General features: G+C 34.1%; 2 protein-coding genes across 2 annotated transcripts in view; one reads left to right on the top strand and one right to left on the bottom strand.

Annotated features, from left to right (window-relative positions):
- Nucleotides 1–2,430, bottom strand: part of LOC149075567 (dynein axonemal heavy chain 7-like) — an 86,262-nt gene extending 83,832 nt beyond the window's left edge. Inside the window, exon 1 of the mRNA XM_089245445.1 lies at nt 2,325–2,430. The gene's annotated coding sequence lies outside the window, so the exon portion shown is untranslated. The remainder of the gene's footprint in view (nt 1–2,324) is intronic.
- Nucleotides 2,431–2,819: 389 nt separating this feature from the next.
- LOC149075566 (uncharacterized) lies at nt 2,820–17,024 on the top strand. The gene is made up of 10 exons (XM_089243055.1): nt 2,820–3,216; nt 7,170–7,388; nt 9,389–9,476; nt 9,602–9,734; nt 10,824–10,916; nt 11,485–11,657; nt 14,214–14,334; nt 16,243–16,328; nt 16,572–16,651; nt 16,829–17,024. The coding sequence occupies exons 1-10, from the start codon at nt 3,094–3,096 to the stop codon at nt 16,943–16,945; spliced, it is 1,233 nt and encodes a 410-aa protein (XP_089099181.1). The 5' UTR covers nt 2,820–3,093; the 3' UTR covers nt 16,946–17,024.
- Nucleotides 17,025–17,351: the final 327 nt, after the last annotated feature.

The raw sequence follows: 17,351 nt of genomic DNA, 5'->3' as shown, positions 1-17,351 counted from the left end.
TAGATGTTTTTTAAAAACGGGGATGTTCCTCATAGGAAAGCATGGGAAGCCATGGTTTGTTGGGGCTTATTTGGTCCCTTTAATAGAGCGATCACTGGCTTCATCTGGCCACCCTGATTCCCCATACTTTCTCAACGAACGCACTGGTCACACCACCTCCTGTTATTCTTTCCTCCATGTGGTCGAGTGGTCATAGTGATGGACTCGCATTGTGAGGACCTGGGTACAAACCTCACCGTCGCCACAGTGGTGGTCGGCTGAAGTTGGTGTTCTGTGGTTCCTAACTTTGAGGCATGAATGCAAGCTTATCGCCTCATTAAAATGTCTCTCCATAGACAGCAACAAGCCATCAATGGTGCAAATTTTCAATCATTTGGCCTATACTTCACTTCTGAAATATAGATAGCAGCACTCAAAAATCTGGTACAACACTATAAACGCACTCTGACTCAGTGGCGGCTCGTGAAGGAAGTGCAAAGGCAATGTGCCCCCCTTGAAAATTTCAAGTCATTAATTTAATTCTTCAAATAGATTTGATACCTACTAACTTAATACCATTGAATTTCTTTATTTCAAAAATGAATTCAATAAATTAGGAAATAAATATTTTCGGAAGACACTGATTAAAAAAAAAATTGTTTTGTAAAGTACAGGTCATGTGGTCAAGGTTCGGTGGAGCTTTCCATGGAGAGAGCTCTGTATTATTCTTTCCTAGGTGCTTTCCGTCCTGCGCCAATAGGATATACCCTTAGTACTGAGAAACACAAGAGAAGGGAAGAGGAACATTTAAATGTAGATAACTTTCTTGAATGTCGATCAAGAAACATATTGTATTTACATATTCTTCTATCACTCCATATATATGTGGTTATTTTCCATTTTTGTGAAGCAGTCCATTAAAGAGGAATACGTTTTTTATTTCTACTGTAAAATGAGCAAAAGTTGAAGTCTTCCCTTTAGAAAATAAGCTCCTCATATGAAACCAGACTGAAATTAATTATGAAATACTTTTTTTTTGGGATTAATAACTCATGATTCAAATCTGTTATGAAATAACTCATATATATCTGGGTAGCATAGCCAAATAAATATATAAATAAAACGGGGCACAACTTTGACATGAAGGAACTCTGGGCAAAGCAAGATGTAGGCTATATATTTTCAACCAAGACCCACGAGCCAAATGTGGCACCCCAGCGTAATCTGATGTGGGCGACCTCAAACCTAATCTTATAAAAATTAACCAAGCAAATTTATAGATCACTCAAGTGATAGTGACACATTTTCAGATCACAAAAGTCGCAAATTTGTAGATCACTTAACCCTCTGACTGCTCAATTTGTGGACCGAAATTGCTTCAAAAATTGCCTAATTTTTTTCAGTGAATTTTAAAAGTGAAGTTTGAGCGCTAATACCACGTGCGTTCAAATGCCGCAATTTAGTGGACAACTAACGACATCTGTTGGCCAAAACATAAATGAAATGTCTAATACTGTATAATTTATTTCAGTGGTTAAACAGGGAAAAAACGGGATGCGCTCCTCAATAAAGGAAGAAAAACACATGCCCGCGGAAATCGCGGGATGAGCAGATTTTGCTACATTTGAGTTGCCCGTGGAAATCGCGGGATGAGCAGCCAGAGGGTTAAGTGACCCACAGCACATTTACAGATCATTTAAGTGATTCACGTCAGAGCAATCTTAACACACAGCCCAAGCCTCAAGAGAAGAGTGGCCTCACAAAAATGAGAAAAAGTTGAAATTTTCAAGTATGATGTAAATTTGCCTGGTATGGCCCCAGAAAAATCAACCAGTGAGGGTGCACATATTGGTGCATGACTTAAATGGTTTGCAATAAATTTACAGATCACTTATGGGAACCACGGCATACTTACAGATCATTAGAGTTACGTGCAGTATATTTAACGATCACCTGCTGAAGAGTTGCTACTAAAGTTCACCTACTAACAGAGTCATCTACGGTATATTTACAGATCACTTGAGTGACCCGTGTTATATTTACAGATCACTTGAGTGACCCGCGTTATATTTACAGATCACTCAAGTGACTCGAGACATAGTCTGAAATTACACTTTTCAAACTAATAAAGTGGCCTGCATTTTTCTAAAGGAGTGGGAACCCTTGATCTATATGGTCTTTGGGTCAAAAAATCTTTGATTAGTCAGCTAATATACAATGTTCAAATTTTGGGTTCCTGGGTAAATGCCCCACTTCAGTAAATCGAGCTCTGAATCTTGGGGGTGAATGAGTGATAAAATCAAAATCGAAACAAGAGACGAATATGAATGGTTCGGGATTCATACTTTTTTTTGTCCAATGTGGTGATTTCTTCTCAACAAACGAGTGATTTATATTTCAGTCTCATGTTAAAGCTTAGTTTCGAGATCATTTGAACAAATATTAACCGTCCCTTCACGTATTCATAGAAAAACAATTTGTATTTCGCTCAAGGAAGGTCGTCATAGCAACAGTTTTTCTCTTCCTCATTTCACAATGTCCTGCTCCATAGTTGCCAGATCTTAAAAAAATTTCCAGCCAAAAGTAGCCAAAAAGTAACCCAAAATATTTGAACTTCATATGGTCAGATACGTATTATGATTTGAAGTCCATGGTGGCTTTTTCTGCTTCTTATCTCGTTGTTTGAGAACTTCATTAATGAACCACAAACAGGAAAAGCAGGACTCGTGCTGCTATTTATTAAGTGAACAAAAAACTATCAACTAGTACCGTTTCTGGACAATAGATGTCGGCAAATCCTAAATATTTGGACAGTTAGTTCTATCTTTAGTCAAAGCCGTCCCCGCATAAATTTCTAGCGTCCAATTTGGCAGGAAAATCCCCACCAATCTGGCAACCCTGTGCTGCTCATATTTTTCCACCATAACAAAAATATTTTCTTTAAAATGTTCATGAATCATATTTCGTTCATGAATTTCAAGCGATAAAAAATTTTAATATTTCTAAACGTAATTATTGTCATAAGTTTAATTTTAAAATGAAATTTAAAAGCTTCCCGGTCACGGCCGTCGGAATTGAACCCCACGTTTGTTTACTGTAACAAGCACATGTGAGATGTCTTCAGTTAAAAGCGAAAAACAAAAATTATCCGAACTTCGACGATTAGAAGCGGTCAAACAAAGAAGGTTCGAGAGGAACAATAGGCAACGGCAAATAACCCTTTCCCTTGGTAGAACGGTGCGATACTTTATTAATAATTATATTTATTAGCGATACTTGTTTCAAGTACTGACATAAAATATGCACCCACCGTTTCTTATGCATGTACAGTGTGGTCATAAAATAACTTTGCCATCATACGTTCCCCCAGTGGCCACAAAAATCAACGAATGCCAATGAAATTCGAGGTTTTGGCAAGATTTCCGTATTCAAGGTAGACGTCAAGTTGGCAATTCCCCCGTGACAAATTTGACTTTTCGTCCTAAAGCAGGGTTTGGAACAGGTGCTGTATAATCCAGAGATTGGCGATTTCTGGCGACTTTTTTTTTCGGTGCCAAACATGTCCGACGACCCGACCAAAAGTTGCCAAGGCCGTTAGACACTGCGGACGCCGAAAAAAAAAAAATCGCCAGCATGGAAAACAATAATAAAAACCCATTCAGATATGAAAAATATCATGAAACACAAATGAAATATAACAGTATATTTAAATAAACAACGGTCATGCATGGTGTAAAAATAAGCATATTCTACGTAAAAAAAAATTAAAACCCGGACTATTTCCGGGTATCCAGATTCTTTTAAATAAATGACGGAAATTAAATAAAGTAACGAATATTAATAAGAACAATAAATAAAAAGGATACAGCCCTACCGGTTGACGAAAATGTAATCCTAACGCTCGGAACGAAAAAATCTAAATGACTATTCAAACATTTGAAAAGACACGCTAAAAACAACTAACGAAAGGTAATTGCATCGGGAATAATCCAAGACAATGACGCTACTGCGCAAAGGGAAAAAACGCTGTTATCTGTTTGAATCGCCCGCGCTTTAAGCGCCATCTATAATGGATGGGTAATGGAAGCTACGGAGGAACAATCTAGAACAATGACAACCCGGCAAAGAAAAGTGAGAGCCCGATCGGCATAACTGAGAGCGCCGGCGTTGGCGACTTATAGCACCGTTGGCGATCTGGATTATATTGGATTTGGCGGTCTGGATTATACAGCACCTGTTTCCAGGGTTTTCCTAGGAATAGGTTTTTTTGCGCTGCATATGAACCAAACTGGATTATTTCGCGTCGCCAGAAACATGTTACATAATCACGCTACGCGTCGCTGTTTTTCTAGCTTGGCGCAGCAGATCAGGGCGGCTATATTGGATATACGATATGGCCCTGGCATCAGCTACTGTGTCGTCTTCATGCTCCGGTTTGAAGGGAAGGGAAAGAAAACATCAAAAATGAAGAGAAAGTCAGTGAAATTCGCGACGCATGACACATCCAGAAGCAGTCTGCCAATCTCGCCCAACATAAAGCACTGTTGTGTGGTGTATTGCACAATGTAGGGAAAAGTCATACTGCTTCTCTTATGTGTGAGTGGACCCTGGGTGATTTATGTTGCATGCACCACAGAAAACCTGGCTTAACCATAATTCTACTAGAATTACAGGGGTGATGGCAACCCTAACAAGAACTGGAACAATCATATTGACTACTACATTCAGGGTTGCCCCCAAAGCAGAATGTTTTGCATTGTTCTGCAATGAACCTTCTGCAGACTGGAAACGTTCTGTGGTAAAAACCCACAATAGCATTTTCTGTATTTTCTCTTAAAATTCTTCAAGTAGCAGCCCTGACTACATTAATAGGAACAACTATAATAATATGTTAGAGAATTTTTTTGTAAGGAAATAATAATAGAGAACAGGGAAAAAAATGCACATAGAAGAAAATACTAGACCATCGCTGACCAGGAAGGAAAATGGCGTCATGCTAGGAAAAAATCAAAAAAGAAAATTATACTATAGCTGTTTTCTTTAATGGTTTTTTATGATGTCACAAACAGAAACAAATTTTGATTGTTAGATATCATTATATTTAGTTAATCTATACCTCCAGTCAGGGACTTCCTGCATTCCATGACCGAGGTATTAGTGCACCAACCCCTTGGTGAGATAGATCTTTCTTTCTCTACATCTTGCACAGACGTTTATAGTGCTACAAGTACCATTTCAATGTCATTCATGGTTTTTTACTGTGCCATTCATTTTGCAATGCATAAATGTGGGTGTATGTATTGTCATTTGAATTTTTTGAAATTTTGTTGTCATAAATGTGACAGCTAGAGTTTTGATTTTCTCTTCATTCTCAAGTGCATACTTTGAAATATGTGTTTCTCGAATTTCATTTGCATTAGTTAATTTTTATGGCTGCTAAGGGTTTGTATATCGACCAATTTTTTTATATGTACATCCTGTATAAATGCACTTCAATGTATATAGGCCTATATGTTGGGGAAAAATCAGCCACAAGGAGTCTTTTACCTGCAGCATGAGTACCATATGTTAGATACGTATGCATACTTTTAGGTACACACACTCTTCTGTCACTCATAATTCACCTGTGAAAGTTGGTGATTTCTTACCCCGTGGCTTTCAGGCAGATCTGAGTCATATGATTTTGGGAGCCCTAAAGTTTAAACATGTATTCTCTGGTTAACCAAATATCTTCAACCCTAATTATCCCAGGGTCTTTTTCATATCAAAGTAGGGCTCTTCTCATAAGAGCATGAGTAGTACTACTTTACCGCACTCCAACTCTGATCATATTACCATACTGCAATTTACTACCTTTCGGTAGGGAAATATCTTGTTATCTACAGTAAAACCCCTCTTAACAGACACTGTTCAGATGCGATCATTCCTCTTTTACAGCTAAATTGTAATTTCCCCCCTGTATAATAAAAGTATGCATTTCAAACCCCTGATTAATGTTCACTTCTCTTTTGTGGGATTTTTTTTGTCCCACTGGTGTTTGCAAAAGAAAGGTTTTACTGTATATCCTTTCCGTGGATCAAACCAGTGGACTTGACAGCAGCCTTTGTTCATGGTGGTAGACGTGGTGGTATGCTTAGTTTAGAAAAAGTGGTAGTCTCTGTCACAGGTCAGCTGAAGTTCGCCACTGTGCGATCATGTGAGTATGGTCAGACTCTCTCATTGCAGGGATTCAGATTCAAACCTCAAGATAGCACAGTGTGGTGGTGGTCAGCTGAAGTTGTTTTTCTATAGTTTTCCAATTTCAAGGTGAAAATATGAGCCAATCTGTCATTTAAAAAAAGTCTTTCAACAGATAAGCAATCAGGCATTATTTGAAACAGGCAAAATAATGTGCCACATCGTTTGCTTCCGAATTCGAAGACCAATGGCAGTATTATTTGATCACATAACTAGTATTCTTCAGAAACAAACTTTATTGTTAGGTACAGTACACAGCCCAAAGCAGAATGTTTTGCGATGTTCTGCAACGAGCCCTCAGCTGACTGAAAATGTTCTGCGGTAAAAATTTGCATATACATAGTAGCATTTTTCTACACTATTCTGAAAATTCTTCCAGATTGTTCTGCAACAGCACTGGTTGTTCTGCAACGTACGTTACACATTTTGGCACATTCTGCTTTGGGGACTACACATACACAGCACATTCCAACATGTACATGGGTCAGCTAAAGTTGTTTTTCTGGTATCAAACTTCAAGGTGCAATTGCGAGAGTCAATCGTTCTGTCAAAAAGTCATGCCACTGACAGCTACAAATCTCATAGTGGTACAAATATTCTATCACTCAAAATTTGAAATATAGATCAACATCACAAACTTCATTTGCAACACTGGATATATGCATGCATACACACTTCTGGCACAACTCTCGTCTGAAAAAGGTAGGGTAATGGAGTTGTTCTTGATCTTCAGAAGATGTCTCTATTAGAATGGGCACATGTGGTACAGTGGTAGATCTCTTTAAGCTATCACCCTAAGGGAAGCATTAAGGCACTCAAGTTTGATCCTAAGGATTAATGAAAAGAAATTTTCAAATAATTAGTATGATTTTTACTTCTATGACCCCCCCCCCCATTGAAGTTATTCATGAAATACATTTGACTTCATACATACATTTTCTCTTCCTCAATAGGATGGCATATCACAGCAGAACAATAAAATTGTTTTCCACTCCGATGAAGAAGATGATCACCAGGAAAATCAGAGTAAAGCATCAGATAAAAACATCAAAAACACTAAAGATAAGCCAATGTTATTTGAATCATCTGACAGTGAAAATGGTGATGATGATGATGATGACGTTAATAGGTTTGAAATCAAATCACAATTTCAAGGTGAAAAGGGTAAAGAGGTATGCTATATCATCTCTACAATTTTCGAGATCTTAATCCGTTTCCACCCAGCGTCTTCATTTGAGGACAGCGGGGATTTGGCTTTATATAATAGTTTAGCCTAATGTTTAGCTAAATGTTGTATATTTTAGCATGTGTAGATGACATCTCTCTACTCAGAGATCGGCATCAAAAATTTTCTGAAACGTCATTTCTAGTTCAGAAATGAGCTCTTGAAAAGTGTGTGCATTTTATTATGTTGCGGGTACTTTTGTTTTTCACCTTATGTTATTAACATTATACATAGTTATTTTCATGAAGTGATTCTTTTATAATAGACTAGCTATAATACCCGGCGATGCTCGGGTTTTTATCAATGAGGCTCAATTCTTCAATGTACTTTATGGGCCCATAATTAATTTTAAAACATCCTAAACAATATGAATTTATGCAGTTAAAAGGCAATATGGAGACATTAATTTTCATGCTTGAGAAGATGCAAATAAAAAGTTGAAATCAATGTTATTGCATAGATATCTAATTCAAAAGCACGGGTCCGGCTAATTACTTCATATTTAATTTTCTGGGCTTCGTATATCTCTAAGCGAACTCAATATTTTAAAAATTGAGAATTCAATGCAATTTTTAAAATTATTGATGTGGCGGGAAAACCCCACTCAATTTCCGCATTTCTACAGTAGAATCGGTAATTTTAACACTGATTTCTATGGGGATCATCCTTTGCCTGGCCCTCAAAGTGATGCTGATGATGATTCTGACGACCATTGAAAAAGTGACAAACCATTATAAAGGCATAAACTGTTATACTATACATACGTACAGCATTGAGGAAGTGACAAACCATTGTAAAGGCATATTCATGTCTGAAACGCATTGTTAGGGAACCACGGTAAACATTCGGAAAGTGATTGTTGAGGCCCAAAAATCATTGTTGCCCGACAGTTTTTTTACCGTTTGGGGCATTTGCCCTGCTCTGACGAAATTTTAAAGTAGCCTATCATTCAAGTCGGGTCCCATTTGGTATATATGCAAAATTTGGCGACGATCGATCTAAAATTGTAGATTTGTATAGAGAACATACACACACACACACAGACAGACAGACACACAGAAAATCAATTTTATATATATAGATTATTCAGATTACAGTTTAATGTGAATAACACCATTCAATTCCATTCCACTTAAAAAAAAAAAATTTTCAAATATGTAGCCATATTTTGCCATCTTCAATCGAGGACACTTGGTGTCCAGTGTCATAGTTTCTATTGATGAATTTAAAAAATCTCTTGGTGCAAAATTGGTGCAATTTCAAAAAATATCCCAACATCAAAATGGAATTTAAAGTGCATCAATGTATGCTGGCGTTAATAGGTTAAATTGAGTTTTCGTCACTTTTTTACCAGCATATACAGTGAAAACTGTCTAAGACGGACACTGTATGATACAGAAACCTGTCTTAAACATAATCAAAATATAGTCCATTCAATGATTAGTGGTTTGATTTGCACCTTTCTAAAACGGAATATTATTTCAGTCCCTTAAATTTCAGTCTCATACAGGTTTCACTGTATTGATAAATGGAAGCATGAAATTCAGTGAAAATCTCTATTGTTAAAATTATTTTTTTATGTGCTTTCTTTAATTACCATTTATGGAACTTTTTTTAATTTATTCTATTTAAATAGTTTCAACTTTAAAGGTTTTTTCATATTTTGATGGAAAATGTTGTATGAAATTAGTTTAAGTTATTGCTATTCCTGGACTTCATTCTAAAAACCATGACTGGAAGTAGAAAAAGAGCTAAGGGTGCAAATGCAGCAATCTTGGCAGGCATCATATTTTAAGGGAAATAAAAAACAATTATAAAATCATTGAATTTTTTAATTATTGTTTTAAACAAATTGTACTAGAAATAAGTTTGTTTTGATATTTATATTTTGATGTGTTTTCATTTGTGTATTTCACTTATTCTTTAAAAATTATTTTATTTATTCAGCTATTCGAAATGAGTTCAGGATTCACAGATGATCGATTCAAACTTGATGAACGCTTTAAAGAAGATGATGAAGTGTTAGAGGATTCAGGTATTTATAGTTACAGTCTATTATTTGTGTATATTATTTATATTATTTAGTTGCCCAAAATTAACCTTTTTTTTTTAAAATTCTGAAACTTTACTAATTTATTGTTTGTATCTATATATCTAAAGATTCACCTGGATCTCCAAGAGTCAAACTAGAAGAGGAACTAGCTGCAGAGAAGGAAAAGAATTTGGAGATCCTTGAAAAGGTTTTAGGATTTCAAGTTCCTAAAAAGCCTTTGGTTGGTGTTGGGGAAAAAAGGTTATGTTCTATAGTTATTGTTCAAAATAATATTCTATGACTGCAAGTAATCATTTTTCTTTTGTAATATAATTAATTTACTCCAAAAAAAAAAAAAATCATGGATAGTCACTGCATGTTAGTGCTTGTAGACTACTCATTATTATATAAGTGTGTAAGTGTTGATTTCTTGTACCAATTATAAATATCTAATCTCATTGTGAATTGAATGGTTGAACTGTGATAACAAAAATGAAGAGTGGGAGGGGGGCTTTCCCGTGTTAGATTTTCAAAAGGGTTGTTTTGAAAAATAATCTGATCTATCAGTATAGACATCTATTTTTTTTCATTTTTTTTCCTTTTTTATTCTAAATATATATTTTTATTCGTTTTAATTTCTTGCATTAAAGCAACATATAATTTATTAATAAGTTGACTAAATTATCCATTGGTTGTGACTTCCGTGGTTTGTATTAAAAATGTTTGTACAGAGTACAATTTTATAGATACCTAGTGAAGGGGAAATTCGGAAAGAAAATTCACAATCCTCTTCGGTGAACCAAACAACTAGCCTTTCGCTGTCTAGGCAAGTGCTCTATCATTAAGTTACAGAGGACAAACATTTTCTTTCCAAGATATGTTTACGCTAAATGGGACTGCACTGTAGACAGCCTCCTAATTCAACAACAGCTGATAACATTAACTCACGTACAATAGAAAAAAATTCCATTGTATGTCCATCCAGAAGATTGTACTTTGTATAATTAGTGAAGAGGCTCATTGTTTTGTTAAAAACGTTCAATTGTGTTCTAATCCCTAGACCATGACCATAACAACCCAGAAGAAACCTGATGTAGTTGTTATGCAATCATTTTTTGATCATCTCATTCAATTAATGAAGGGTAGTGTAATATTCGGATATCAATGTATTGAAACTTGCATTATTGAAGGTTTGATAGAAATTATATATTACCTCTATCAGTTAGGCTGTGAATGATTTTTATTAATGCAAGAAATCTTAATCCACATAGAAATTGTTTTTTAATGTTAAAATTGACATGTTTAAGTTGGTTTTATAATATGTTTGACAGAGAATATTGTTTTTTGCAGGAAACAAATTATTCGATTTGATCCAGAAAGTGAAGATGCATCAAAATTTATCAAAAAAATGGATCTAGAAGATGGAAAGAAAGAAAAATCAAAGTAAATATTGTTAAGTAATATATAATTTACTTTTCCAAAAATTCATATTTCTTGTAATTTATTCATATACAAAGTGATAAACCCAGGTACATGATTTTCTGTGTGCAAATCCATATCATTTGATCATCCCTTGAAGCTCCTTTTATTGATCACAGCATGTTTGTAAAGGGTAGAAAGTCATGTTTACAGTTGCATTACAACTAAAACTCTTAGCTTAGGCAATGAGAAAGTCAGATCTAGCAAATCATGTCATACACTCTTATTGGAAACAATACATGACCTAATTGTTTCACTAGTTTCCCAAACATCATTGCATAAAAGATAATTTTTTTGTTTTTTGAAATCGCATACATTTACATGTTTTATGGTTATCCGTGGGTCCATCTCCCCCCCCCCATCAACTCATATAATCGAGATTCTACTGTCATGTATTGTCATATTTGTTGTTAATAATACTGTTTTGTTAATAATATTCTTCAAAATTGCTGTGGCTGAAAAAAGAAATTCTCAGCCATCTCTCTTCTTTTGAAATTCATTGCTTTTGTGAATTCTTCTCTTCTTTGTCGAGGTCCAAGAAAAGCAAAGCAGAGAAAGCACCACCTTCACTAGAGCCAGTAGTATCTGGGGAAAGGTATTTTGAAGTTGTTGATGATTTGAAGGAGATATTGGGTGGTTCAGCTCCTGCTAAACCATTTTCTTTCAAGCATCAGTTCAACTTTCAAGGAGGACAAAATGGAAATGGTAAAATAGAGTATATTCCCATACAAAATTACTTTTTAAAATCTTATTTATTCTAGTTTAGATTCCTACTCATATGCTTAGTTTCTATCTTTTATATGTAACATCAGGGTGACAAGTAGTTTGTGAACTGCATTCTTTTTTTTAAATTTTAACAATTTTATTGTGTCCTTTGCCAAAAGGTTTTTTTTGTATTTTTCTTTCTTTCTCTCTCCCCCCCCCCCCCCTGTTTTGGTGTCATAACAAGAATATATTGATATCTTTAAGTTACTCAAGATTTTTTAAATAAATTTTAAATAAAATCCATGCAAGGCAGGTTTAACCTTCAAGTTGCAACATAATTAGAAAACACAAAAAGCCAAATGAATTTTTAACTGGGTTTAAACTTGTAGGAAGTAACTAAATAATGTGCTTATAGTAAGGTTAATTGCACAACATCACTTAAGCAGTGGTTCTCAAAATTTGTGTTGCCAACCATGGGTGTAAAGTAAAGTCGATGGTGTTGATGTTTGTCTACTCAGTAGTTTGAAGGCACCAAAGAGTTTATTGATTTATACAATTTTTATTTCCACGTCAGGATTCATGTTTGATGATGTCAGGATCATGTTTCATTAATGGCTTACACCAGCAGTTCTCAACCTTTTCTGACTCACGTAGTCCTTTTCAGTGAATAATTTCTCTGGCGGAGCCCTGTTTAACTCGAGGAGCCCTTTTTAGTATATTATTTATATGGCTGTACCCTTTAAGCCTCTTTTTTTGTTTGTTTAACAAATTTATTGATTTATTTTATTATTCTTGAGTAACCGCGGAGCCTCTGGGAAGTGCACCGGAGTCCCTGTTAAAAACCGCTGGCTTACACCATAGGATATGTAGGTCGCTAATAAAGTTTCCAGATTCTTAAAAACTAAAAAAGCTAACCTGTCAGGTAGTACTATATCTTTTCACAGTATTCATCTCCACATTCAATACAGAGTTGCATCCTCCAGTTGGAAACACTGATGCCATGTTTCTTTCGGAATGTCACTCAACTGTTCTTGGGAGCATGTAACAGCATCTTCAGGAGTGTTGAAACTATGTCCATAATTTTTCTTTCACTTCACTTTAAGGAACAGGAAAAAGTCCCACTGAGCAAGGTCTGGGCTGTAGGGTGGGTGACTGACCAGCCGAACACTGTACTTTTCAAAAATTCTATTGTTGTAATTGCAGTGTGCTCACATGCATTGTCATGATGAAGTAAGAATCCCCTGTAAGCCCGACTTCAGTCTTCTTTCTTTCAACACTTCAAAGCAGGCATACTGTCGTATATCAGTTTGCATTAACAGTTTTTGATTTTCCAGCACAACTGTGGCAAGGCAACATGGCCCAATGGGGGGAAAAACTGGCCACCATTTTCCACCCAACGCTCCTAGGTCTTTTCACTTTAGTGTATCTTCATTTGGAAAGACCCAAACTGAGGACTGGCATTTTGTTTCTGGATCATATTGGTATATCAAGCTTTCGTCACCTGTCACAATGTCATAAACACGTCGACTTTTGCCATTCTCAAATCAATGAACCATTTCTTGGCACCATTCCAATCGTGTTCCTTTTTGAGCCTCAGAAAGATTGTGAGGTGTTCAATGGCAGCAAAGTTTTTTCAGCCATAAATGCTGATGCAATATTACAGAAATTTGCTGTGAATGAATGCCAAGTGTCACTTCAATTTCTTTGTAAGTCATTTTCAGATCCATTTTGACTAGCGATTCCACTAGGTCAACGCTACTATCAGTCACTGCAGTCGATGGATGCCCAGCATGCTCTTAGTCTTTTAGGGATGTTCAGCCACATGTAAATTCCGCAAACCATTCATAAATGTTCGTAAGAACAAGAAGGAGAAGAATGAGGAAAATCTTTTTGAAACCTTTCTAGACTTTCTTGTTGCTTAAGTCTACTTTTGAAATCATTATAAATCATGGCTCTGAAATTCTCTCTTTGAATCTCCATAGCGTTACGCAAAAGGTGATGGGAAGACAAAAGAAAAGCTTGCCAAAGCTGTAAAAAAACTCAAGCGCTATCTCTTGACTGCTTTAGACATTAAAAAATATGTACTTTTATTTACCATGACAAAAAAAAATTCTGATTGTAATTTTTTCAAATCCGGAAACTTTAACAGTCACCCTCTAAAATCCCCAATTTCAGGGGTTAGGGCGTAAAAAGTAAGAATGTAATCTCATTAATCAAAACTGAGAAAGAACAAAATAGAAAATTCCAATTAAATTATATTGCTATTTTTTAAAATTATAAATATTAACATCTTAACATCACCATCTTGTGGAGTTTGTGACTGTTTTGTAGTATGATAAATACTTTTTCAACAGATTGGATAGTACCAAATAGTCTTTTTCCCTTTTGGATCAAATCAGTTTATAGGATTTGTTTGGATTTCATTGTATTTCAACGATATACATGATCACACATTTTTAACCTTGTGGTGTATGCAGGCTTATTTTTCTGTAGTCTCAGATAAGTAGCACCTGTTCTTACATTTATTAATTTCCAATTTGTGTGAATATTATACAGAATCCTGTAGCTTTAACTCCCACGAGTCTAAGAAAAATGAATTGCATATCGAGGAAGAAACTACCATATCTGCCAAGTCAAGGGGACATACAACAATTCCATCTGATGATACAAGAGAAAGGTAATTTTTTTTTTCAAGATATTAAGCTCAAAATTTTATTTTAAATTTAATTTATAATTTAATTGGCTTTTACAATTGCTAAGTGTCTTTAGCAGAAAGGAATGAAGTCATCAGTAAAATCTAAAATATATATATATATATTTTTAAATGACTTCTAAGATTTGTGATTTTTTCATTTTAAAAGTTCTTTAATTAAAGCCCTTGCACATGTGAAAAAAAAAGTAATTTATTTTTGTCACAATATAAAACTTACTACTTAATATAAATTAATAGTTATTGCTTATTTTATTTTAAATCTTGTATTCTATACATTTGAATTTGTAGGATTCTATAATTGTAGAGGTGTAAATTTCTTGGTAATATAATCTTCTCTGGAAGCTAAAATAATAGATAACTTTGAAGATTTTACTTGTGAATAAATATCACCAAAATGTAAGAAATATTTCTTTTTATAAAATTTTACACACATTTAGAGTAAGTTATAAAAAATTGACTATCAGTTTCAATTGATAACATGAAATTATTAAAAGAAACCTACATTATGGTTTATGATTTTTGTGTGAGCAAAAGTAACTACCAAAAATACAAGCTGAACATCTTTATTGTCAGAGGATACAAAACTGTTTCTAATTCAAATTAGTGTAAATAGTAATTAATTCTTACATTCTAGGTGAAGACATATTTTGGGGCTGTGTGTTTATATAAGAAATTCATAATTTTCTAAGTTGCATTTTTAAATGGATCATAGTATTAGATTGGCATGGCATTCAGCAAATATTTTGGGTCTTAAATTCTATGTTACGAGTTTAAACAGAGATGAATAAATGAGTAGATTAGAATTCATTCACCACTTGGTACAGCTATTGAAGAAACTCTTTCAGAATCGACTGAATATTAGACCCTAAAGGGGGCTCTTGTTGATATTACTCTTCAAATTTTATACACTCAGGAGAATATTCTTGTCTCGCATCTCTAATTTTTTTTCAAATTGTATTACCAAGTAAAAATACGTAGATACAGACTCCCAAAAAAAAAATTTTTATTATAAATTTAAGTAATCCACACTCTAGTATGTACTGATAATGAATATATAATTGAATTCCATCTATAACATCTAAAATAATAAATTTCCTTCATTACGATAATTTTCTTCAAAAGTACTTTGAAAATCGTATAGAAATTTCAGTGTATCATGCTCATGCTTTCAGATAATTATATTTGTTAATATAAATAATAATAAAAAATTATGCAAATTGCTCATTCGAAATTGTAAATAGTAGAATTTTATTTCAACTTTCATCTAGAGGGTTAATTAAATATTTATTGCATACTTCATGGATTAGATCCTAAAGTATTAAACACACTATTGTGCGAAGGGCTAAAGTTCATTTGATGATTAAAATTATTATTTGTAAAAAAAAATGAAAACAAATAAAAATTACAAGCAAGTATGATTATGAACACAAAGTTTCTTTTTATAGTTAGAAAGAAAAAAAAAAGTTTTTTCTGTTTCAGTATGAATCAAAGGCGCATTGACTTAATTCCTCATTCTATGAAACAGTAGGCACATAGGGTACGCTGAATTTTCTCGAGGGGGTTCAAAATTTTTTTTTCTGAGGGGAGGGGGTTTAAAAGTGTTTTCCTGAAAATAACTATAATCTTGGCTTGGTTAGAACCCCCTAATCCCCCTTTGCGTACGCCAATGAGCAGGTATATAGTGAAATGTTTTTATTTCTCGATAAAAGTACTTAATGTTTACAGTTATTTGTCAACGAAATTGGAAAAAGCAAACAAAATTTCTTCTTGCTTTGATTTTTATTTAAAATTATCTTGCACTTTGAATGCATTTTTAACTATTTACTTGACCTTTCAATTTTTAGATAATCCTAAATGTTTCCATGTTTTCAGAGAGCACCAGGAAGATAAACCTGTTCAAAAACGGTTACAAAGAGGAACAAAATTTTTTCTGGGTCCCGATGATCCTAGACTCAAAGGTAAAGTAAGCAGTACAAAATTTAAATCTTGATATTCCACTTATCAAATCCTGTATTTAATCAATAACTACAATGCTCGTTGACATTTTCATGCTTACATAGTATAAGTTTTCTCTGTAATAACAATCAGAAATCTTCAAATTTTGAGGTTTTCAAAAATGCAAAATGTAAATCATAAAATTTCTATTATTGAGGAGGTTTCAAGAAAGGAAAAATAATCTAATTATTTTTGATTATAAACAGAGGGTGTTGAAGATTTTCGGAGAACACTTTCAATGGAAGAGATAAAGAAAAATTGGCTCGTCACTAGAGATACAGTTTTGGTAATTTTTTTTGTATTTAGCAATTTGGATGTGAAAGTAAGCTAAAAATGCACCCGAGTAAAAGAAATCTTTTTCATCAGTTGTCCTCATAGAAGTCAGTTCGTATATTCATATTTTCTGTCATATGTTATGATGCTTCACTTTGTTTTTTTTATATCCAATTTTTTTCTCTTTTAGGAACTATTTAGAAAAAACAGACGATTAGCTTTGAAGAACCCAAAACCTAAATCTAGAGGTCTTCAACAAATGAACCGCCAGCGTATGAAGCACAGAAATAACTTTAATAGAAGATGATTTTTTTTGTTAATCTCTCATTTTTTTGTATGCTTGTATGACGAGAAATATAATAACTTCCATGATATTTATTCACAAATTATGTTCTGTGAGATTTTTCATTTTAAGTTTTATTCTGTTTTGAAGGAATGAAAGTTTTCTAAAACTCATGTTTCATGGTCTCACCGAACTTGGTTTATATTCAAACTATGGTAAAAAATGAGGCTATTGAAGATGAATGAGAAATGACAAAAATAAGTAGTATTTCCTTTGATAGCTTTATAATATTTGTTATAAAATATAGCATAAACAATTATGCTAGGTTTTAAAATTGTGGTCATCAGAACATATATTATAAAACAATGTAGGTCCTAATCTCTTACTTACCTTCACTACTCAAATAGAACCTATTCCTGACACAACCACA

Source organism: Pholcus phalangioides, unplaced genomic scaffold, assembly GCF_987345545.1.
Source record: "Pholcus phalangioides strain wild (caught in Gottingen) unplaced genomic scaffold, Ppha-v1.0 ptg000015l_1, whole genome shotgun sequence".
NCBI lineage: Eukaryota > Metazoa > Arthropoda > Arachnida > Araneae > Pholcidae > Pholcus > Pholcus phalangioides.
The sequence above is the reverse complement of the archived record's forward strand: the minus strand, read 5'-3'. Positions and strand labels throughout refer to the sequence as shown.